Source organism: Tachyglossus aculeatus, chromosome Y4 (assembly GCF_015852505.1).
Source record: "Tachyglossus aculeatus isolate mTacAcu1 chromosome Y4, mTacAcu1.pri, whole genome shotgun sequence".
Taxonomy (NCBI): Eukaryota; Metazoa; Chordata; class Mammalia; order Monotremata; family Tachyglossidae; genus Tachyglossus; species Tachyglossus aculeatus.
This window is the reverse complement of record NC_052096.1, coordinates 10,370,197-10,393,758: the sequence shown is the minus strand read 5'-3', so window position 1 is coordinate 10,393,758 and position 23,562 is coordinate 10,370,197. Positions and strand designations below refer to the sequence as shown.

The following is a 23,562-nucleotide window of genomic DNA, read 5'->3' as shown; positions in this document are numbered from 1 at the left end:
ACGTCAGACGCGGCCCCGACCCCCGTGCCGGGCCCCGCCCACTGCCGTAGGCCCCGCCCACCTCGGCGGGCCCGGGCCCGGGCCCGCCCCGTACGTCACGCCCCGCCCGTCAGGCACGGCCCCGCCCATTCCGTCAGGCCCCGCCCACCGTGGCCGTCCCCGCCCCCTGCGTCACGCCCCGCCCCTTACGTCAGTCCCGGCCCCGCCCCCTTCCGTCCGGGGCGGCGGGCGGGAGGTCAGCCCGGAGGTCAGCGCGGAGGCCGCCCGAGCCCCGCGGGATGAAGGCCGTTGCCTGGCTACGAGGCGGCCTCCTCCGGGCCTCCGGCGCCCTCCTCCGCCACCCCGGACAACGGGGACCCCCGGGACCCCCGCCGCCAGACCGACTTCTGTCCGTGAGTCCCCCCCACCCACACACTCACACATCATCATCATCAGAATGACGGCATTTATTAAGCGCTTACTCTGTGCAAAGCACTGGTCTGAGCGCTGGGAAGGTTACCAAGGGATCAGGGTGTCCCACGGGGGGCTCCCGGTCATCATCCCCATTTTACAGATGAGGGAACCGAGGCCCAGAGAAGTGAAGGGACCTGCCCAAAGTCACCCAGCTGACAACGGGCGGAGCCGGGATTTGAACCCGTGACCTTTTAGACTGTGAGCCCACTGTTGGGTAGGGACTGTCTCTACATGTTGCCAATTTGTACTTCCCAAGCGCTTAGTACAGTGCTCTGCACATAGTAAGCGCTCAATAAATACGATTGATGATGATGACCTCTGACTCCAAAGCCCGGGCTCTTTCCACTGAGCCACGATCATAATGACGCTATTTCCTAACTGTGCTTACTATACTAATAATCGATCAATCAATCAATCGTATTTATTGAGCGCTTACTATGTGCAGAGCACTGGACTAAGCGCTTGGGAAGTACAAGTCGGCAACAGATAGAGACAGCCCCTACCCAACAGCGGGCTTACAGTCTAGAAGGGGGAGAGCGCTTACTATGTGCAGAGCACTGTTCTGATGATGATGATGATGGCATTTATTAAGCGCTTACTACGTGCAGGGCACTGTTCTAAGCGCGGGGGAGGTTACAAGGTGATCGGGTTGTCCCACGTGGGGCTCGCAGTCTTAACCCCCATTTTACAGATGAGGTCACTGAGGCCCAGAGAAGTGAAGTGACTTACCCAAAGTCACACACTGACAATTGGCAGAGCCGGGATTTGAACCCATGAACTCTGACTCCAAAGCCCGGGCTCTTTCCAGTGAGCCACGCTGCTTCTCCATAATAGTGGCATTTATTAAGCGCTTATTATTTTATTTTACTTTGTTAGTATGTTTGGTTTTGTTCTCTGTCTCCCCCTTTTAGACTGTGAGCCCACTGTTGGGTAGGGACTGTCTCTATATGTTGCCAACTTGTACTTCCCAAGCGCTTAGTACAGTGCTGTGCACACAGTAAGCGCTCAATAAATACGATTGATGATGATGATGATGTGCAAAGCACTGTTCTAAGCACTGGGAAGGTTACAAGGTGATCAGGTTGTCCCACGAGGGGCTCACAGTCAATCCCCATTTTACAGACGAGGGAACTGAGGCACAGAGAAGCTAAGTGACTTGCCCAAAGTCACACAGCTGACAGGCGGTGGAGCTGGGATTTGAACCCATGCCCTCTGACTCCAGAGCCTCTGAGCACCAGGGGGGCGATACATACATATTCACACACACACACACACACACACACACACACTCACCCACCTGAAGCGTGGCTCAGTGGAAAGAGCCCGGGCTTGGGTGTCAGAGGTCGTGGGTTCAAATCCCGACTCTGCCAATTGCCAGCTGTGGGTGAGTCACTTCGCTTCTCCGGGTCTCAGTTCCCTCATCTGTAAAATGGGGATTAAGACTGTGAGCACCACATGCGACAACCTTGATGACCTTGTATCCCCCCCCCCCCCCGCCTAGAACAGTGCCTGGCACATATTAAGCCCTTAACAAATACCAACATTATTATTATTATTATTATTATTCATATACACACACATTCACACACTCTTGCACTTATATATTCATATACACACATTTATACCCATTCGTACATACACACACATTCGTACACAGTCGGGGTTAAGGAAGGTCAACAGCTCCCCTGTTCCCCAGCTGGCCAGTGTCCCCTGCCCAAGCCTGGGCCTTAATCCCCTCCCTTAGCCCCCCTTGGGGTCCCCCCCTCCTCCAGTGGATCAGACTAATCAATCAATCGTATTTATTGAGCACTTACTTTGTGCACACAATAAATAATCAATAAATACGATTGATTGATTATTTGCAGAGCACTGCACTAAGCGCTTGGGAAATACAAGTTGGCAACACACAGAGACGGTCCCTACCCAACAGTGGGCTCACAGTCTAGAAGGGGGAGACAGAGAACAAAACCAAACATATTAACAAAATAAAATAAATAGAATAGATAGGTACAAGTAAAATAAATAAATCAATAGAGTAATAAATACGTACAAACATGTATACATATATACAGACTAATGGGGGAAGATTCCCCTAGTCGGGGTCGAAGGCGCACTCCCACCTCTTGTCTTGCATCCAGAGGTTGGGCAAGGGTCGCCATGCCTGAGGTGGCACAAACACCCCACTTAATAATAATAATAATGATAATAATGGCATTTATTAAGCGCTTACTATGTGCAAAGCACTGTTCTGAGCGCTGGGGAGGTTACAAGGTGATCAGGTTTTCCCAAGGGGGGCTCACAGTCTTAATCCCCATTTTACAGATGAGGGAACTGAGGCACAGAGAAGTGAAGTGACTTGCCCAAAGTCACCCAGCTGGCAATTGGCGGAATGGGGATTTGAACCCATGACCTCTGACTCTGTTAATACGTTTTGTTCTCTGTTTCCCCGTTCTAGACTGTGAGCCCACTGTTGGGTAGGGACCGGCTCTATATGTTGCCAACTTGGGCTTCCCAAGCGCTTAGTACAGTGCTCTGCACACAGTAAGCGCTCAATAAATACGATTGAATGAATGAATAACTCCAAAGCCCATGCTCTTTCCACTGAGCCACACTGCTTCTCTTGTCCGAAAGCCCCTTAGGACCAGTGTTGGTGGGGGAGTGTTGGGGTTCAACTGCGTGGCTCAGTGGAAAGACCCCGGGCTTTGGAGTCAGGGGTCATGAGTTCAAATCCCAGCTCCGCCAACTGTCAGCTGTGTGACTTTGGACAAGTCTCTTAACTTCTCTGGGCCTCTGTTACCTCATCTGTAAAATGGGGATTAAGACTGTGAGCCCCCGGTGGGACAACCTGATCACCCTGTAACCTCCCCAGCGCTTAGAACAGTGCTTTGCACAGAGTAAGCGCTTAATATTAAGCCACTATTATTATTAAGGGTGATTAAACCCCTCCTGGCCTCTCCATTGGCTCGCCCCCCCACCCACCTGAGGATGAAAACATTTAATCGCTTAATCGGAACAGCAGGTCCTTAATAGGTGCCAGGCAGTGAGGGGGAAGGAGTTTTAAGTCTCGAAAAAGGCTGGGCCATCATCATCAATCGTATTTATTGAGCGCTTACTATGTGCAGAGCACTGTACTAAGCGCTTGGGAAGTACAAATTGGCATCCCCACCTCTGACACCCGCCAGCCCCTCAAGACGCTCTGTCTCCACTGTTTTGTTCCTGGCTCAAATCTGGGCTGCTGTGGCGTCCCTCCCCTCCTTCAAAATGCCACCTCCTCCAAGAGGTCTTCCCTGATTACACCCCCTCCCAGGAATCAAACTCTGTAGAGGCCTTCCCAAACTGAGCCCCCTCCTTCTTCTCCCCCTCCTCCCCATCCCCATCCCCCCCGCCTTACCTCCTTCCCTTCCCCACACCACCTGTATATATTTTGTACGTATTTATTACCCTATTTATTTGTACATATGTTTGGACGTATATATTACTCTATTTATTTGGACATATTTTAGACTTTGAGCCTTTCAGATTGTGAGCCCACTGTTGGGTCGGGACTGTCTCTATATGTTGCCAACTTGTACTTCCCAAGCGCTTAGTACAGTGCTCTGCACACAGTAAGCGCTCAGTAAATACGATTGATGATGATGATGATGTTTATTCTATTTATTGTATTTTGTTAATATGTTTTGTTTTGTGGTCTGTCTCCCCCTTCTAGCCTGTGAGCCCGCTGTTGGGTAGGGACCGTCTCTCTATGTTGCCAACTTGGACTTCCCAAGCGCTTAGTACAGTGCTCTGCACACAGTAAGCGCTCAATAAATACGATTGATGATGATGATGTTTATTCTATTTATTGTATTTTGTTAATATGTTTTGTTTTGTGGTCTGTCTCCCCCTTCTAGCCTGTGAGCCCACTGTTGGGTAGGGACTGTCTCTGTATGTTGCCAACTTGTACTTCCCAAGCGCTTAGTACAGTGCTCTGCACACAGTAAGCGCTCAATAAATACGATTGATGATGATGATGATGTTTATTCTATATATTGTATTTTGTTAATGTGTTTTGTTTTGTGGTCTGTCTCCCCCTTCTAGCCTGTGAGCCCGCTGTTGGGTAGGGACTGTCTCTATATTTTGCCAACTTGTACTTCCCAAGCGCTTAGTACAGTGCTCTGCACACAGTAAGCGCTCAATAAATACGATTGATGATGATGATGATGTTTATTCTATTTATTGTATTTTGTTAATATGTTTTGTTTTGTGGTCTGTCTCCCCCTTCTAGACTGTGAGCCCGCTGTTGGGTAGAGACTGTCTCTATATGTTGCCAACTTATACTTCCCAAGCGCTTAATACAGTGCTCTGCACACAGTAAGCACTCAGTAAATACGATTGATGATGATGGTGATGATGATATCTATTCTATTTATTGTATTTTGTTAATATGTTTTGTTTTGTTCTCTGTCTCCTCCTTCTAGACTGTGAGCCCGCTGTTGGGTAGGGACCGTCTCTCTGTGTTGCCAACTTGGACTTCTCAAGCGCTTAGTACAGTGCTCTGCACACAGTAAGCGCTCAGTAAATATGATTGAATGAATGTGTATATTTTTTTTTACTTGTACCTGTACTTGAACTTCTTTTATGATGCAACAGGATGGTGTATTTGGATAGACTTGGGCCTGGAAGTCTAAAGGTCCTGGGTTCTAATTGGGACTCTGCCACTTAATAATAATAATAATGGCATTTATTAAGCACTTACTATGTGCAAAGCACTGTTCTAAGCGTTGGGGAGGTTACAAGGTGATCAGGTTGTCCCACGGGGAACTGACAGTCTGAATCCCCATTTTACAAATGAGGGAACTAAGGCACAGAGAAGTTAAGTGATGCTGCCACTTGTCTGCTGGGTGGCCTTGGGCAAGTCACTTCACTTCTCTGGTCCTCAGTTACCTCATGTATAAAATGGGGATTAAGAGTGTGAGCCCCATGCAGGACAGGGACTGTGTTCAACCTGATTATCTTCTATATACTCCAGCACTTATAACAGTGCCTGGCACATAATGAGTGCTTAAGAAATACCACAATTATTATTATTATTATTATCATTATTATTATCTCAGTTCCTTCCGACTCTCGGGCCCAGGCTCTCTCCACTAGGCCACACTACATGGCCTGCTTGCATGCTACTTACAATCCTTCTTAGATCGTAAACTCCCATCATCATCATCAGTCGTATTTATTGAGCGCTTACTATGTGCAGAGCACTGTACTAAGCGCTTGGGAAGTACAAATTGGCAACATATAGAGACAGGCCCTACCCGACAGTGGGCTCACAGTCTAAAAGGGGGAGACAGAGAACAAAACCAAACATACTAACAAAATAAAATAAATAGAATAGATATGTACAAATAAAATAAATAAATAAATAGAGTAATAGATATGTACAAACATATATACATATATATATGTATATATATATACCCAGAGGACAGGGTCTGTCTTCCTCCTCTGTAGTGCAGAGTTCCCCAATAATCGATCAATCAAGTATTAGTATTTATTGAGGGCTTTCTGTGTGCAGGGCAATGGACACAGTTCCACGCTCAGCACACTTGCCTGTTGCTACTAACTCCTTGATACTCTCCCCAAACACTTAATACAGTGCTCTGCTCATCGTTATTTTTTTTTCCACGGTATTTAAGTGCTTATTATGTGCCTAACACTGTTCTAAGCACTGGGGTAGATAGAAGCTAATCAGGTTGGACACAATCCTTTTTCCCGCATGGGACTTACAGTCTAGGTAGGAGGGAATAAGATTTAATCCCCGTTTTACAGAGGAGGAAACTGAGGCCCAGGGAAGTGACTTGCCCAGGGCCACACAGCAGACAAGTGGCGGAGCTGGGTTTAGAACCCAGGTCCTTCCCGGCTCTATCTTCTAGGCCAAGCTGCTTCTCACACCAGGTGCAGAGCACTGTACTGAGTACAAGAAGCAGCTTGGCTCAGGGGAAAGAGCCCGGGCTTTGGAGTCAGAGGTCGTGGGTTCAAATCCCGGCTCCGCCACCTGTCAGCTGGGTGACTCTGGGCAAGTCACTTCACTTCTCTGGGCCTCAGTGACCTCATCTGGAAAATGGGGATTAAAACTGCGAGCCCACTGTGGGACAACCTGATCACCTTGTAACCTCCCCAGCGCTTAGAACAGTGCTTGGCACATAGTAAGTGCTTAACAAATACCATTATTATTATTATTATTATTATTATTATTATTATTATTATTACAAGAGGTAGAAGACAGTAGGCAAGAGTGATTCCGGTTGGAATCACCCAATAAAACTTCCTGCCACTGTGGGGGCTGAATAGAGATAAACTATAATTATGTAGGGGAGGGAGGAGTCGAGCCTTGTTTTTCCTGGTCTGGAAGCAGGGGATTGGGCTGTCTGTATATGTTGCCAATTTGTACTTCCCAAGCGCTTAGTACAGTGCTCTGCACATAGTAAGCGCTCAATAAATACGATTGATGATGATGATGGATGATTTCTGGAAGTCGAGGATTTGAGGGGTGTTTTTCGGGGGGCGGGAGCAGGGAAAGAAAACCCCAGGGGTCTGAGAGTAGGGGGTATCAGCTGTGCCTGCTGGGTGACCCCAGGCAAGTGACCAGATCTCTCTGGGCCTCAGTTTCCTCCTCTTTGAAGTGGATCTAATGATACCTGCTCCCTCCCTGCCTCCTGGGGATGGGGAGCGGATAAAAGGAGATAATTAGGGAGAAAATGATCCGGGTAAGTAAAAGCCTCTTGAGATGTCTGAAACAGCTTCCGGGCGGCTGAGGGAATAATTTGAGGCTACCAGGTGGCTACACCAACTTCCGTCAAAGTCGGAGTCAACGGTATTTATTGGGCACCTGCTAAGTGCGGACTGCTGAGCAGGTCACTGTGTTGGGAGCCTTCTGTACGCCGGACACTATACTGGACCATCTGAGCCCCAGAACCCCTGGCTTTCCCCTCTCCATCACTGATTCTCCCTCCAGTGACCCACCAATCAATCAATCAATCGTATTTATTGAGCGCTTACTACGTGCAGAGCACTGTACTAAGCGCTTGGGAAGTACAAATTGGCAACATATAGAGACAGTCCCTACCCAACAGTGGGCTCACAGTCTAAAAGACTCACCATGGACCCACCATGGACCATCCCACCTGACTCTCCCTTCTACCTGACGAGAGGTCCTTTTCCCGGACTGACCCGGTCGGTCCTTCCTTCCCCCCTAGTGTACCCGGGAACTAGAGGGTGCCTCCGCGAGAACAGACGAGAAAAATTAAAAAAAAAAGAACAACTCACCACTCTGATGGTGAGTTCCCCCTCCTCCCCCTCTCCATCCCCCCATCTTACCTCCTTCCCTTCCCCACAGCACCTGTATATATGTTTGTACATATTTATTACTCTATTTATTTTACTTGTACATATCTATCCTATTTATTTTATTTTGTTAGTATGTTTGGTTTTGTTCTCTGTCTCCCCCTTTTAGACTGTGAGCCCACTGTTGGGTAGGGGCCGTCTCTATATGTTGCCAATTTGTACTTCCCAAGCGCTTGGTACAGTGCTCTGCACATAGTAAGTGCTCAATAAATACGATTGATTGATTGGGCACCTGCTAAGTGCTGACTGCTGAGCAGGTCACTGTGTTGGGAGCCTTCTGTACGCCGGACACTATACTGGACCATCTGAGCCCCAGAACCCCTGGCTTTCCCCTCTCCATCACTGATTCTCCCTCCAGTGACCCACCATGGACCACCCCACCTGACTCTCCCTTCTCCATCCCTGACTCTCCATCCCTTCCTTCCTCTCCCCCTCATCCCCCTCTCCATCCCCCCATCTTACCTCCTTCCCTTCCCCACAGCACCTGTATATATGTATATATGTTTGTACATATTTACTACTCTATTCATTTATTTTATTTGTACATATCTATTCTACTTATTTTATTTTATTAGTATGTTTGGTTTTGTTCTCCGTCTCCCCCTTTTAGACTGTGAGCCCACTGTTGGGTAGGGACTGTCTCTATATGTTGCCAATTTGTACTTCCCAAGCGCTTAGTACAGTGCTCTGCACATAGTAAGCGCTCAATAAATACGATTGATGATGATGATGACCATCCAAAATCCCTGATTCTCCCCTCTCCATCCCTGACTCTTCCCCAACCACGGTTCAGTCCAAAGCCCCTGGCACAAGATAGTATTGTCCAGTTTGGGTCTGGCACCTGCTGCTGACACAGAGAGGGGAGAGTTGCATTATTATTATTATTTTCTCCGGGCCTCTGTTCCCTCATCTGTAAAATGGGGGTTAAGATTGTGAGCCCCACGGGGGACAACCTGATCACCTTGTATCCCCGCAGCGCTTAGAACAGTGCTTTGCACATAGCGAGTGCTTAATAAATGCCATCATTATTATTATTATTATTAAGGGGTCGGACAGGTTAGGATTAGCGTCATCTTCGGCTCTGGTGGTCTCACGAAAGGCGCAGCCGCACAGTCGGTGGGGCAGAATGGTTGAGAGAGACTGTCTTAATCATCATCAATCATATTTATTGAGCGCTTATTTATTGAGTCTTAAAAGGCGAAGTCAAACATTCAGCGGGGAAAGAGTCATCCTGAGAGCCTGTCTAGATGTTTACTATTCTATTTATTTTGTTAATGATGCGCATCTAGCTTTAATACCGTTTCCTCATCAATCGTATTTATTGAGCGCTTACTGTGTGCAGAGCACTGGACTGAGCGCTTGGGAAGTACAAATTGGCAACATATAGAGACAGTCCCTACCCAACAGTGGGCTCACAGTCTAAAATAACTTTAGTTCTTTTAGTTCTGTCAGTTGGAGAACTTCCTCCTCGGATGCGATCATTCAGTTAGAAGAGAACTTCAGAAGTCATTTACCTCCCCCTCGTGCTTCCAGGTAGGCTGCATCTAAAATGAAGAATTTATTCTCATATTGTTTTTGCAAAATGCCTACTGCACGGACCTAAGTGGTCAAAAATAAGACAGAAACCAATTACAGGGTGCTCTGAGTTCAGAAGGCGGTAACTGTCTACATGTTTTGTTGTCTGTCTCCCTCTTCTAGACTGTGAGCCCGCTGTTGGGTAAGGACCGTCTCTATCTGTTGCCGACTTGGACTTCCCGAGCGCTTAGTACAGTGCTGTGCACACAGTAAGCGCTCAATAAATTTGAATGAATGAATGAGTGAACCAGAAATTCCGTTTGTTCGACGACTTGACACCTGTCCACACGTTTTGATGTCTGTCTCCCCCTTCTAGACTGTGAGCCCGCTGTTGGGTAGGGACCGTCTCTATATGTTGCCAACTTCCCAAGCGCTTAGTGCAGTGCCCTGCACACAGTAAGCGCTCAATAAATACGATTGAATGAGTGAATGGTGAAGTCAAACAGGGAGAGAATGGCCGAGAGAACCTGTCTAGACCCTGACAGGTGAAATCAAACCGTCAGTGGGGAGAGAATGGGCAAGAAAGACAGTCTAGACCATCTAGCTCCTCTCTAGACTATAAATTCCTTAAGGGAAGGGAACGGATCTACCAACTCTGTATTATACTCTCCTAAGCATTTAATACAGTGCTCTGCAAACAGTAAGTGCTCAATAAATGTTGACTGACTGGGACAGAGCTTAATAGTAATCATAATAATAATTGTAGTATTCCTTAAGCATCATCAGTCGTATTTATTGAGCGCTTACTATGTGCAGAGCACTGTACTCAGCGCTTGGGAAGTACAAATTGGCAACATAGAGAGACAGTCCCTACCCAACAGTGGGCTCCCAGTCTAAAAGCGTTTATTATGCGTTTCAGCGTTTATTATGTGCCAAGCACTGCATTGACCTCTGGGGCAGGTACAAGATAATCAGATCCTACATGGGGCTCACAGTCTAAGTAGGAGGGAGAACAGGTATTCATCATCATCAATCGTATTTATTGAGCGCTTACTGTGTGCAGAGCACTGGACTAAGCGCTTGGGAAGTCCAAGTTGGCAACATCTAGAGACAGTCCCTACCCAACAGTGGGCTCACGGTCTAAAAGGGGGAGACAGAGAACAAAACCAAGGTATTGACTCCCCGTTTTGCAGATGAGGGAACTAAGGCCCAGAGAAGTGCAGTGACTTGCCCAAGGTCATACAGGAGACAGCTGGCGGGGCGGGGATTAGAACCCAGGTCCTCTGACTCCCAGGTTGGGCTCTTTCCACTAGGCCATGCTGCTTCTCATTTAGAGCTCACCTCCTCCAGGAGGCCTTCCCAGACTGAGCCCCTTCCCTCCTCTCCCCCTCGTCCCCCTCTCCATCCCCCCCATCTTACCTCCTTCCCTTCCCCACAGCAACTGTATATATGTATATATGTTTGTACATATTTATTACTCTATTTTACTTGTACATATCTGTTCTATTTATTTTATTTTGTCAGCATGTTCGGTGTTGTTCTCTGTCTCCCCCTTTTAGACTGTGAGCCCACTGTTGGGCAGGGACTGTCAATATATGTTGCCAATTTGTACTTCCCAAGCGCTTAGTCCAGTGCTCCGCACACAGTAAGCGCTCAGTAAATACAACCGATGATGATGATCCCTTTCCCTGGCGATGGTTCTTTGAAACCATCCCAACTCGTACTTCCCAAGCGCTTCGTCCAGTCCTCCGCACACAGTAAGCGCTCAGTAAATACGCCGAGCCCACTGTCGGGTAGGGACTGTCTCTAGATGTTGCCCATTTGTCCTTCCCAAGCGCTTAGTACAGTGCTGTGCACATAGTAAGCGCTCAATAAATACGATTGATGATGATGATATGTTGCCAGTTTGTACTTCCCAAGCGCTTCGTCCAGTGCTCCGCACACAGTAAGCGCTCGATAAATACAACTGATGATGATGATCCCTTTCCCTGGCGATGGTTCTTTGAAACCATCCCAAGTTGTACTTCCCAAGGGCTTCGTCCAGTCCTCCGCACACAGTAAGCGCTCAGTAAATACGATTGAATGAAGGAATTGAATGAAGGAATGAATCAGTGAGAGATGCCCTGGTGATGATTATTATATCTCCTCCCTCTGCTTCTCCAGGGGGAGGGCCCTGCCTCCAAGGACTATTCGCTGCCCAACGCCTCGTGGAGCCGGGAGCTGAGGGGGCTTTACGCGCAGTACATGGAGCGGTGTGAGGACGACGATTGGGAGCGCCTGCCCTCCTTCTGCTGCTACACCCCTGGGGTCGAGGACACTGTACTGGACCCCACCACCACCCGCAGGCCCATCAGTACGGGTCGACACCGCCCCCTCCCGGCCGCCCAAGGCACTTCTCCCTCGGCCGGGGAGGGTCCCCGCGCACGCGCGGTCCGGCCGAAAAGGGGGCGTGGCTTCCTGCTGCTGCGCACGCGCGGCTCCCGGGCGAAGGGGGCGTGGCTTCGCGCTGCTGCGCATGCGCGCCTGCCGAGACTCAATCATCATCATCAATCGTATTTATTGAGCGCTTACTGTGTGCAGAGCACTGTACCAAGCGCTTGGGAAGTACAAATTGGCAACATCTAGAGACAGTCCCTACCCAACAGTGGGCTCACAGTCCAAAAGGGGGAGACAGAGAACAAAACCAAACATACTAAAGAAATAAAATCAATCAATCAATCGTATTTATTGAGCGCTTACTGTGTGCAGAGCACTGTACTAAGCGCTTGGGAAGTCCAAGTTGGCAACATATACAGACAGTCCCTACCCAACAGTGGGCTCACAGTCTAACGAGAAAAAGGAAAGCCTGCGGTAATAATAATAATAATAATAATAATGGCATTTAGTAAGCGCTTACTATGTGCAAAGCACTGTTCTAAGCGCTGGGGAGGTGACAAGGTGATCAGGTTGTCCCACGGGGGGCTCACAGTCTTAACCCCCATTTTACAGATGAGGTAAACTGAGGCCCAGAGAAGTGAAGTGACTTGCCCAAAGTCACCCAGCTGACAATTGGCAGAGCCGGGATCTGAACCCATGACCTCTGACTCCAAAGCCCGGGCTCATTCCAGTGAGCCACGCTGCTTCGGGGTGTGGTGTTGGGGGGCGAGGGGGGCGCTTCCTTAATAATGATGGCATTTGTTAAGCGCCTACTAGAGAAGCAGCGTGGCTCAGTGGAGAGAGCCCGGGCTTTGGAGTCACAGGTCACGGGTTCAAACCCCGGCTCTGCCAATTGTCAGCCGGGTGACTTTGGGCAACTCAATCAATCCATCGTATTTATTGAGCGTTTATTGTGTGCAGAGCACTGTACCAAGCGCTTGGGAAGTCCAAGTTGGCAACATATAAAGACAGGCCCTACCCAACAGTGGGCTCACAGTCTAAAACTTCTAAAGTCTAAAACAGTCTAAAACTTAACTTCTCTGGGCCTCAGTTACCCCATCTGTAAAATGGGGATGAAGACTGTGAGCCCCACGTGGGACAACTTGATCACCTTGTATCTACCCCAGTGCTTAGAACAGTGCTTTGCACATAGTAAGCGCTTAATAAATGCCATTATTATTATTACCAGGTTGTCCCATGGGGGGCTCACAGTTTTAATCCCCATTTTCCAGATGAGGGAACTGAGGCCCAGAGAAGTTAAGTGACTTGCCCAAAGCCACACAGCTGACAGTTGGCAGAGCAGGGATTTGAACCCATGACCTCGACCCCAAAGCCCGTGCTCTTTCCACTGAGCCACACTGCTTCTCCTTAGCCAATCAGCAGGGGAGCCTGAGGTGCCATGGTTTTCCCGCTTTCATTCATTCATTCAATCATATTTAATAATAATAAAAATAATAATGGCATTTATTAAGCGCTTACTGTATGTATATATGTATATATGTTTGTACATATTTATTACTCTATTTTACTTGTACATATCTATTCTATTTATTTTATTTTGTTAGTATGTTTGGTTTTGTTCTCTGTCTCCCCCTTTTAGACTGTGAGCCCGCCGTTGGGTAGGGACTGTCTCTATATGTTGCCAATTTGTACTTCCCAAGCGCTTAGTACAGTGCCCTGCACACAGTAAGCGCTCAATAAATACGATTGATGATGATGATAAATGCCAGAGATAAGCGCTGTGGGGGTGAGTAAAGGGAGCAAGTCGGGGTGACGCAAGGATGCGGGGGAGAGGGAAGGGGGGCTTAGGGCAAGTGAAAACTGCAGCGGGCCGATGGGGAGACAGGTTGGAAAGGGCGGGGAGAATTGAGGAAGCAGCGTGGCTCGGTGGAAAGAGCCCGGGCTTTGGAGTCAGAGGTCATGGGTTCAAATCCCGGCTCCCCCACTTGTCAGCTGGGTGACTTCGGGCGAGTCACTTCTCTGGGCCTCAGTTCCCTCCTCTGGAAAATGGGGATGAAGACTGTGAGCCCCCCTGCCGCCATGAGGGACAACCTGATCACCTTGTAACCTCCCCAGTGCTTAGAACGGTGCTTTGCACATAGTAAACGCTTAATAAATGCCATCATTATTATTATTATTATTGAGGAGGGCAGGAGTGGCAAAGGGGATTGGGTTGGAGAAGGGGAGGGCCAGAGCCAGGCCTCACGGGTGTCCTTCCATTCCCAGAGATGTCCGTGGAGCCCCCGAAGTTCACGCAGCCACCGCGCTTCTTCACCCGCGGCATCCAGGGCGAAGGGCTGGGCTTTGAGTACGTCACCTTCTACAGCAGCCATCAACAGAAGGCCGATTGCCTCTTCCAGTCCGGCCCTTTCCTGGAGGGAGCCCCGGGGTAAGGGCCAGGGCCGGGGGGCCGCTCCTGGAGGGAGCCCTGGGGTCAGAATAACAATAATAATAATAATAATGGCATTTATTAAGCGCTTACTATGTGCAAAGCACTGTACGAAGTGCTGGGGGAGATTGCAAGGAGATCAGGTGGTCCCACGGGGGGGCTCACAGTCTTAATCCCCATTTTCCAGATGAGGGAACTGAGGCCCAGAGAAGTGGCGTGACTTGCCCAAAGTCACACAGCCGACAATTGGCGGAGCCGGGATTCGAACCCCTGACTTTTAGACTGTGAGCCCACTGTTGTGAGCCCCTTCCTTCCTCTCCCCCTCGTCCCCCTCTCCATCCCCCCATCTTACCTCCTTCCCTTCCCCACAGCACCTGTATATATGTATATATGGTTGTACGTAGTTATTACTCTATTTATTTATTTATTTATTTATTTTACTTGTCCATTTCTATCCTATTTATTTTATTTTGTTGGTATGTTTGGTTCTGTTCTCTGTCTCCCCCTTTTAGACTGTGAGCCCACTGCTGGGTAGGGACTGTCTCTATGTGTTGCCAATTTGTACTTCCCAGGCGCTTAGTCCAGTGCTCTGCACATAGTAAGCGCTCAATAAATACGATTGATGATGATGATGACTCCAAAGCCGGGTCTCTTTCCACTGAGCCACGCTGCTTCTCTGAGTGACGTAATAATGGCGTTAGGCACTTACTATGTGTCGAGCACTGTACTAAGCCCTGGGGTAGGTAGAAGCTGATCGGGTTGGACAGAGTCCGTGTTCCATCTGGGGCTCGCAGTCCTAATCCCCATTTTACAGATGAAGGAACTGAGGCACGGAGAAATTAAATGACTTGCCCAAGGCCCATTTTACAGATGAAGGAACTGAGGCACGGAGAAATTAAGTGACTTGCCCAAGGTCTCTCAGCAGATGGAACTGGAACAGGGGGCCAAGAGTCCATTCCTGAAGGGAGCCCCGAGGTCAGAATAATAATAATAATTTCGATATTTAAGTGCTTATTGAAGTGCTTGCGCTTAGAGAAGCAGCGTGGCTCAGTGGAAAAGAGCCCGGGCTTTGGAGTCAGAGGTCACGGGTTCAAATCCCGGCTCTGCCAATTGTCCGCTGGGTGACTTTGGGCAAGTCACTTCTCTGTGCCTCAGTTACCTCATCTGTAAAATGGGGGTGAAGACTGTGAGCCCCATGTGGGACAACCTGATCACCTTGTATCCTCCCCAGCGCTTAGAACAGTGCTTTGCACATAGTAAGCGCTTAATAAATGCCATCATTATTATTATTATTACTATATACCATGCACTGTTCTAAGCGCTGGGATCGGTAGAATTCAATCAGTTTGGACACGGCCCATGTCCCTCACGGGGCTCACAGTCTTAATCCCCATTTTACAGATGAGGGAACTGAGGAATGGGGACGTTCAATCAATCAATCGTATTTATTGAGCGCTTACTGCGTGCAGGGCACTGTACTAAGCGCTTGGGAAGTCCAAGTTGGCAACATTAGAGAGACAGTCCCTACCCAACAGTGGGCTCACAGTCTAAATGACTTACCCAAGGTCATACAGCAGATAGAACAATCAATCAATCAATCAATCGTATTTATTGAGCGCTTACTATGTGCAGAGCACTGTACTAAGCGCTTGGGAAGTACAAATTGGCATCACATAGAGACAGTAAGAGCAGGGGGCCGAGGCCCCATCCCTGGAGGGGAGCCTGGGGGTCAGAAATGGAGTTGAGGTCAAGGGTCCATTCCTGGAGGGTGGCCCCAAGAAGACAACTCGGGACTGGGAGCTGTCTTCCCAGAAATCCCACTCTTGGGACTTCCTTGGGAAGTCCAACCTGGACTCGTACATATCTATTCTATTTATTTTGTTGGCATGTTTGGTGTTGTTCTCCGTCTCCCCCTTTTAGACTGTGAGCCCACTGTTGGGTAGGGGCCGTCTCCGTATGTTGCCAATTTGTACTTCCCAAGCGCTTAGTACGGTGCTCTGCACATAGGAAGCGCTCAATAAATGCGATTTATTGATTGATTGATTGATTGACTTCCTCCCCGCCGGCTCCCCGGAAAACTCCCTCTCCCCCCCCCCCCGCGCCCCAGGTTCGTCCACGGAGGAGCCATCGCAACCATGGTCGACAGCATCATGGCCACCTGCGCCGTCCTGGTCAGCGGTGCCGTGATGACCGCCAACCTCAACATCAACTACAAGAGGTAGGAGGGGCAGGCGGCCGGATGCCTTCCCTTCACCTGTATATATGTTTGTACATATTTATCACTCTATTTATTTATTTATTTTACTTAAATAATAATAATGATGATGGTATTTGTTAAGCGCTTACTACGTGCAAAGCACTGTTCTAAGCACTGGGGGGGGGATACAAGGTGACGAGATTGTCCCATGTGGGACTCACAGTCTTAATCCCCATTTTACAGATGAGGGAACCGAGGCTCAGAGAAGTGAAGTGCCTTGCCCAAGGTCACACAGCAGACATGTGAGAGAGCCGGGACTCGAACCCATGACCCCTGACTCCAAAGCCCGGGCTCTTTCCCACTGAGCCACGCTGCTTCCCTTGTACGTATCTATTCTATTGATTTGATTTTGTTAGTATGTTTGGTCTTGTTCTCTGTCTCCCCCTTTGCCCGGGACAACCCGATCACCTTGTAACCTCCCCAGCGCTTAGAACAGTGCTCTGCACACAGTAAGCGCTTAATAAATGCCATTATTATTATTATTATAAGCAGCGTAGCTCAGTGGAAAGAGCATGGGCTTTGGAGTCAGAGGTCATGGGTTCGAATCCCGGCTCCGCCACATGTCTGCTGTGTGATCTTGGGCAACTTCTCTGAGCCTCAGTTCCCTCATCTGTAAAATGGGGATGAAGACTGTGAGCCCCACGTGGGGCAACCTGATCACCCTGTATCCTCCCCAGCGCTTAGGACAGTGCTTTGCACATAGTAAGCGCTTAACAAATGCCAATTATTATTATTATTTTAGACTGTGAGCCCACTGTTGGGTAGGGACCGTCTCCATATGTTGCCAACTTGGACTTCCCAAGCGCGTAGTCCGGTGCTCTGCACACAGTAAGCGCTCAGTAAATACGATTGATTGATTGATTGATTGATTGATTCCCTTCCTGGTATCCCCCCGGGCACCCCCCCTGCCACCCCACTGATGCGGGGAGGGGCCCGGGAAGGGCTCAAGGCCTGACGACGGCACCGTTTTGTGTCTCCCACAGCCCCGTCCCTCTTGGCTCGACCATTGTACTGAAAAGCTGGGTGGATCGGCTCGAGGGGCGAAAGATATTCATTACCTGCCACATCCTCAGTGCCAACCAGGAGACCCTCCACGCCGATGCAACGAGTAAGGCATCCTCTCCCCCTCGTCCCCCTCTCCATCCCCCCCATCTTACCTCCTTCCCTTCCCCACAGCACCTGTATATATGTATATATGTTTGTACATATTTATTACTCTATTTATTTTACTTGTACATATCTATTCTATTTATTTTATTTTGTTAGTATGTTTGGTTTTGTTCTCTGTCTCCCCCTTTTAGACTGTGAGCCCACTGTTGGGTAGGGACTGTCTCTAGATGTTGCCAATTTGGACTTCCCAAGCGCTTAGTCCAGTGCTCTGCACATAGTAAGCACTCAATAAATACGATTGATGATGATGATGTATATATGTTTGTACATATTTATTACTCTATTTATTTATTTATTTTACTTGTACATATCTATTCTATTTATTTTATTTTGTTAGTATGTTTGGTTTTGTTCTCTGTCTCCCCCTTTCAGACTGTGAGCCCACTGTTGGGTAGGGACTGTCTCTATATGTTACCAATTTGTACTTCCCAAGCGCTTAGTCCAGTGCTCTGCACATAGTAAGCGCTCAATAAATACGATTGATGATGATGATGTATATATGTTTGTACATATTTATTACTCTATTTATTTATTTATTTTACTTGTCCATATCTATTCTATTTATTTTATTTTGTTAGTATGTTTGGTTTTGTTCTCTGTCTCCCCCTTTTAGACTGTGAGCCCACTGTTGGGTAGGGACTGTCTCTAGATGTTGCCAATTTGGACTTCCCAAGCGCTTAGTCCAGTGCTCTGCACATAGTAAGCGCTCAATAAATACAATTGATGATGATGATGTATATATGTTTGTACATATTTATTACTCTATTTATTTATTTATTTTACTTGTACATATCTATTTTATTTATTTTATTTTGTTAGTATGTTTGGTTTTGTTCTCTGTCTCCCCCTTTCAGACTGTGAGCCTACTGTTGGGTAGGGACTGTCTCTAGATGTTGCCAATTTGGACTTCCCAAGCGCTTAGTCCAGTGCTCTGCACATAGTAAGCGCTCAATAAATGCGATTGATGATGATGATGATGATAAGGCCACCGCCGACCGCCCACCCTTCCCCACAGGGCTCAGATAATCAAAGAATGAACGCAGCCGCCCCCCTCCTGCCCTTGAGGGTTGAGGGCGCGCCTGGATAATTGAAATCTGCGGATAATCCACCTGTGTTTCCCCCGGCCAAACCCGTTCACCCTTCTCACAAGGCCAGATAATCATCCTCCCACCTCCTCTCCTAACCGCTCACAATAATAAAAATAACAGTTCAGTGCTTACTATGTGCAAAGCACGGGGGTAGATGCAAGTTAGGCTGAACACAGCCCCTGGTCTCACACTCTTAATCCCCATTTTACAGATGAGGTAACTGAGGCCCAGAAAAGTAAAGTGACTTACCCAAGGTCACCCGGTGGACAGGGGAATGAAATCCCCTTTTGGAGCAGCTGCTCAAAGCTTTGCTGGTTGGGATATAATAAAATGTTCTAGAGAGTTGGGGAGGGGGTGGTGGCAGTTAAGTGCTTACTATGTGCAAAGCACGGGGGTAGATGCACGTTAGGCTGAACACAGCCCCTGGTCTCACATTCTTAATCCCCATTTTACAGATGAGGTAACTGAGGCCCAGAAAAGTGAAGTGACTTACCCAAGGTCACCCAGCAGACAGGGGGCGGGCCCGGGATTAGAACCCAGGTCCTTCTGACTCCCAGAAGGTTCTGTCCGCTAAGTCACCGTGCTTCTCACCCCGTCCCGCCGCTCCCCACAGGGAACTGAGGAGGTCTCCCTTCAAGGCCCTACTGAGAGCTCACCTCCTCCAGGAGGCCTTCCCAGACTGAGCCCCTTCCTTCCTCTCCCCCTCGTCCCCCTCTCCATCCCCCCCATCTTACCTCCTTCCCTTCCCCACAGCACCTGTATATATGGATATATGCTTGTACATATTTATTACTCTATTTATTTTACTTGTACATATCTATTCTATTTATTTTATTTTGTTAGTATGTTTGGTTTTGTTCTCTGTCTCCCCCTTTCAGACTGTGAGCCCACTGTTGGGTAGGGACTGTCTCTATATGTTGCCAATTTGGACTTCCCAAGCGCTTAGTCCAGTGCTCTGCACATAGTAAGCGCTCAATAAATACGATTGATGATGATGATGTATATATGTTTGTACATATTTCTCTATTTATGTATTTATTTTACTTGTACCTATCTATTCTATTTATTTTATTTTGTTAGTATGTTTGGTTTTGTTCTCTGTCTCCCCCTTTCAGACTGTGAGCCCGCTGTTGGGTAGGGACTGTCTCTAGATGTTGCCAATTTGGACTTCCCAAGCGCTTAGTCCAGTGCTCTGCACATAGTGAGCGCTCAATAAATACGATTGATGATGATGATCTGGCCCAGTCCCCTGCCTCTGAGGCAGAAACACGGAGGTCGGGGGTGGGGGAATCCAGCCCGGTTTTTTTTAAAGTTTTCGGAGGCTGACTGGGGCCACCAGTCCCCAGAGCAACCACCTGCCTTTGAGTGTACCCACGCTCCCTCCTGCTGCATCAATCAATCAACCGGTGGTATTTATTGAGCACTCAAAGCCCTCCCTCCCCACCCCGCAAGGTGGTAGGGATCATCCTTTCACGTCCCCTTTCTCTCTTCAGGTCTTTTTGTCAAACTGGACCCCGACAAGATGATATGACGGGACTGCGAGAGACTGCCTCCGCCACAAAGGGCCTCCGAAGTGGCCGATCCAACCAGATTCTTGATTCCCTCATTTTCTCCCGCTCCTCCCGCTGACGGAACCCCACGGCGTCTCCGGGCCAACCCGGGCCGTGGACTCAGTTTCCCCCCCATTTGAGAAACAGCGGGGTGGGCGGGGAGGGACTCCGTGAGTGGAAAATGTGGGGCGGGAATGTCTCTGAAGCCACTCTGAGACCAGCCTTTCCGGGAACTGGGACCTGGAGCCTGGTGAGGACCTGCGTGCTACTGGTGTGGCCGCCCCAAATTATTTTCCGTTCTCAGGGGCAGGTAAATCAGAGCAGTTTGGGGGTGATGGTGGACGGGGAATGAAATCCCCCTTTTGGAGCAGCTGCTCAAAGCTTTGTTGGTTGGGATATAATAAAATGTTCTAGAGAGTTGGGGAGGGGGTGGTGTCTTTTACTCCTTCATGTTCTCCTCCAAAAACTCGACATCTGGTGGGAGTGGGGTCTTCAAAGATACGGGGAGCGTGTACATGGATGGTGGAGGGAGCAGCGTGCTCCCCTCGCGCTTGTTCTGAGCTTCCCAATCAATCAGTTGTATTTATTGAGCGCTTACTGTGTGCAGAGCACTGTACTAAGCGCTTGGGAAGTCCAAGCTGGCAACATATAGAGACGGTCCCTACCCAACAGTGGGCTTACAGTCTAGAAGATAGTCTAGACTCCCAAACCAGGAGTCCCCAAAACCCACTGGGCCGAACCCCGGACCTCAGCCAGACCGACTGGGTGTGAGCCGAGCGCCGAATCCAAGCTCCTGTTTGTCCATCCACTTCCCTGTTTGCTCCATGACTGGAGGGGAGGCTTCCCACATTCCCAGCTCCTCCCCCGGGCACCTAACCTGCCAACGTGATTAATTGTGGTGTCCGTTAAGTGCTTACCTCGTGCTAAGCACTGGGGGTAATAATAATCTTTGTGGTATTGGTTAAGCACTTACCTTGTGCCAGGCACTGAGGTGGGTACAAGCAGATAATAATAATAATAATAATAATAATGGCATTTGTTGAGTGCTTACTATGTGCGGAGCACTGTTCTAAGCGCTGGGGGTGGATACAAGGTGATCAAGTTGTCCCACAAGGGGCTCACAGTCTTAATCCCCATTTTACAGATGAGGTAACGGAGGCTCAGAGAAGTTAAGTGCCCAAGGTCACACAGCGGACATGTGGCGGAGCTGGGATTCGAACCCATGACCTCTGACTCCAAAGCCTGTGCTCTTCTCCACTGAGCCACGCTGCTCCTCTGATGGGGTTGGAGACAGTCCCTGTCCCACAAGGGGCCAACAGTCTCAATCCCCATTTTACAGATGAGGTAACTGAGGCACAGAGATGTGAAGTGACTTCCCCAAGGTCAGACGGTAGGTAACTGGTGGCCTCTCAGGCCCATGCTCTATCCAATACACCAGGCTGCTTCTTAATACTAATAATAATGATGGTAATTATTAAGCGCTTACTATGTGCAAAGCACTGTTCTAAGCACTGGGGAGGTTACAAGGTGATCACATCGTCCCACAGAGGGCTCACAGTCTTAATCCCCATTTTCCAGATGAGGGAACTGAGGCCCAGAGAAGTGAAGGGACTTGCCCAAAGTCACAGAGCTGGCAGTTGGCGGAGCCGGGATTTGAACCCACGACCTCTGACTCCAGAGCCCGGGCCCTTTCCACTGAGCCACGCTGCTTCTTAAGATAATCGGGTCCAGGGTGGAGCTCATAAGCTAAGGGGGGAGAGCAGGTATTGAATCCCCATTTTGCCGAAGAGGGAACTGAGGCACGGAGCAGTGAAGTGACTTGCCCAAGGTGGTAGGAGTGTTGCAGAGTTGGGATTAGAACCCAGGTTCTCTGTCTCCCAGGCCTGCATTCTTTCCACTAGGCCATACATCATCATCATCATCATCATCAATTGTATTTATTGAGCGCTTACTATGTGCAGAGCACTGTACTAAGCGCTTGGGAAGTACAAATTGGCAACATATAGAGACAGTCCCTACCCAACAGTGGGCTCACAGTCTAAAAGGGGGAGACAGAGAACAAAACCAAAGATACTCATGTCCAACAGACGGTTCTTCTCCCCCGCTTTAAACCTTTATTGAAGGCCCATCTCCAAGAGGCCTTCCCCGACTAAGACTTCCTTTCCTCTTCTCCCCATCTCTTCTGCTTCGCCCCGACTTGCTCCCTTTATTCGGCCTCTCCCGGCCCCACGGCACTTAGATCCATATCTGTAATTATTTCTTTTAATAATAATAATGACGGCACTTATTAAGCGCTCACTATGTGCAAAGCACTGTCCAGCGCTTAGAACGGTGCTTTGCACATAGTAAGCGCTTAACAAATGCCATCATCATCATCACTTGTCCCGCCATCGACCCCCGGCCCACGTCATCCCCCGGGTCTGGAATGCCCCCAATCCCTCTGCCCATCCGCCAAGCTCGCTCTCTTCCTCCCTTCAAGGCCCTACTGAGAGCTCACCTCCTCCAGGAGGCCTTCCCAGACTGAGCCCCTTCCTTCCTCTCCCCCTCGTCCCCCCTCCATCCCCCCCATCTTACCTCCTTCCCTTCCCCACAGCACCTGTATATATGTATATATGTTTGTACAGATTTATCACTCTATTTATTTTACTTGTACATATCTATTTGTTTTATTTTGTTAGTATGTTTGCTTTTGTTCTCTGTCTCCCCCTTTTAGACTGTGAGCCCACTGTTGGGTAGGGACTGTCTCTATATGTTGCCAACTTGTACTTCCCAAGCGCTTAGTCCAGTGCTCTGCACATAGTAAGCGCTCAATAAATACGATTGATGATGATGATGATGATCACTGTTCTAAGCCCTGGGGAGGTTACATGGCGATCAGGTTGTCCCACGGGGGGCTCACAGTCTTCATCCCCATTTTACAGATGTGGTAACTGAGGCCCAGAGAAGTGACTTGCCCGAAGTCACACAGCTGACAAGTGCTGGCATTTGAACCCATGACCTCCGACTCCAAAGCCCGTGCTCTTTCCACTGAGCCACGCTGCTTCTCTTTTAGTGTCTATCTCCCCCTCTAGACTGTAAGCTCACTGTGGGCAGAGAATGGGTCGGTCTGTTGTTATATTCTACTCTCCCAAGCACTGAGTCCAGTGGTCAGCGCACAGTAAGTGCTCAATAAATACGTTTGAGTGATTGAATGAAAGAATGAATCTCTGCCTCTCTCAGTGTGTTTATCTGCCTTCCGTCCCTGTCTCTGTACCTCAGTCTCCCCATCTCTGTGTGCCCGTTTTCCTTTTTCTCTGTCTCCCTCTTCCTTTGTGTGTCTCCGTCTCCCCCGCAGTCACCCTCATG

General features: G+C 48.8%; 1 protein-coding gene across 4 annotated transcripts; it reads left to right on the top strand.

The window, feature by feature from the left end:
* The first annotated feature begins 224 nt into the window (after window positions 1-224).
* THEM4 (thioesterase superfamily member 4) lies at window positions 225-20,638 on the top strand. 4 transcript variants are annotated; one of them, XM_038768629.1, is made up of 7 exons: window positions 225-392; window positions 9,277-9,366; window positions 11,512-11,737; window positions 13,990-14,152; window positions 16,260-16,370; window positions 17,393-17,517; window positions 20,161-20,638. In XM_038768629.1, the coding sequence occupies exons 1-7, from the start codon at window positions 279-281 to the stop codon at window positions 20,196-20,198; spliced, it is 867 nt and encodes a 288-aa protein (XP_038624557.1). In that variant the 5' UTR covers window positions 225-278; the 3' UTR covers window positions 20,199-20,638. The 4 variants fall into 4 exon arrangements, with proteins under 4 accessions (XP_038624557.1, XP_038624558.1, XP_038624559.1 ...); XM_038768630.1 differs by having other exon boundaries at window positions 226-392; window positions 11,512-11,701; XM_038768631.1 differs by lacking the exon at window positions 9,277-9,366 and having other exon boundaries at window positions 226-392.
* Window positions 20,639-23,562: the final 2,924 nt, after the last annotated feature.

Coding starts and splice junctions, on each gene's coding strand:
- THEM4 (XM_038768629.1), top strand. CDS start 279: ATGAAGGCCGTTGCCTGGCTACGAGGCGGCCTCCTCCGGGCCTCCGGC. Junction 9,367..11,511: donor CCTCCCCCTCGTGCTTCCAG/GTAGGCTGCATC, acceptor CTGCTTCTCCAG/GGGGAGGGCCCTGCCTCCAA. Junction 11,738..13,989: donor CCCCCTCCCGGCCGCCCAAG/GCACTTCTCCCT, acceptor TTCCATTCCCAG/AGATGTCCGTGGAGCCCCCG.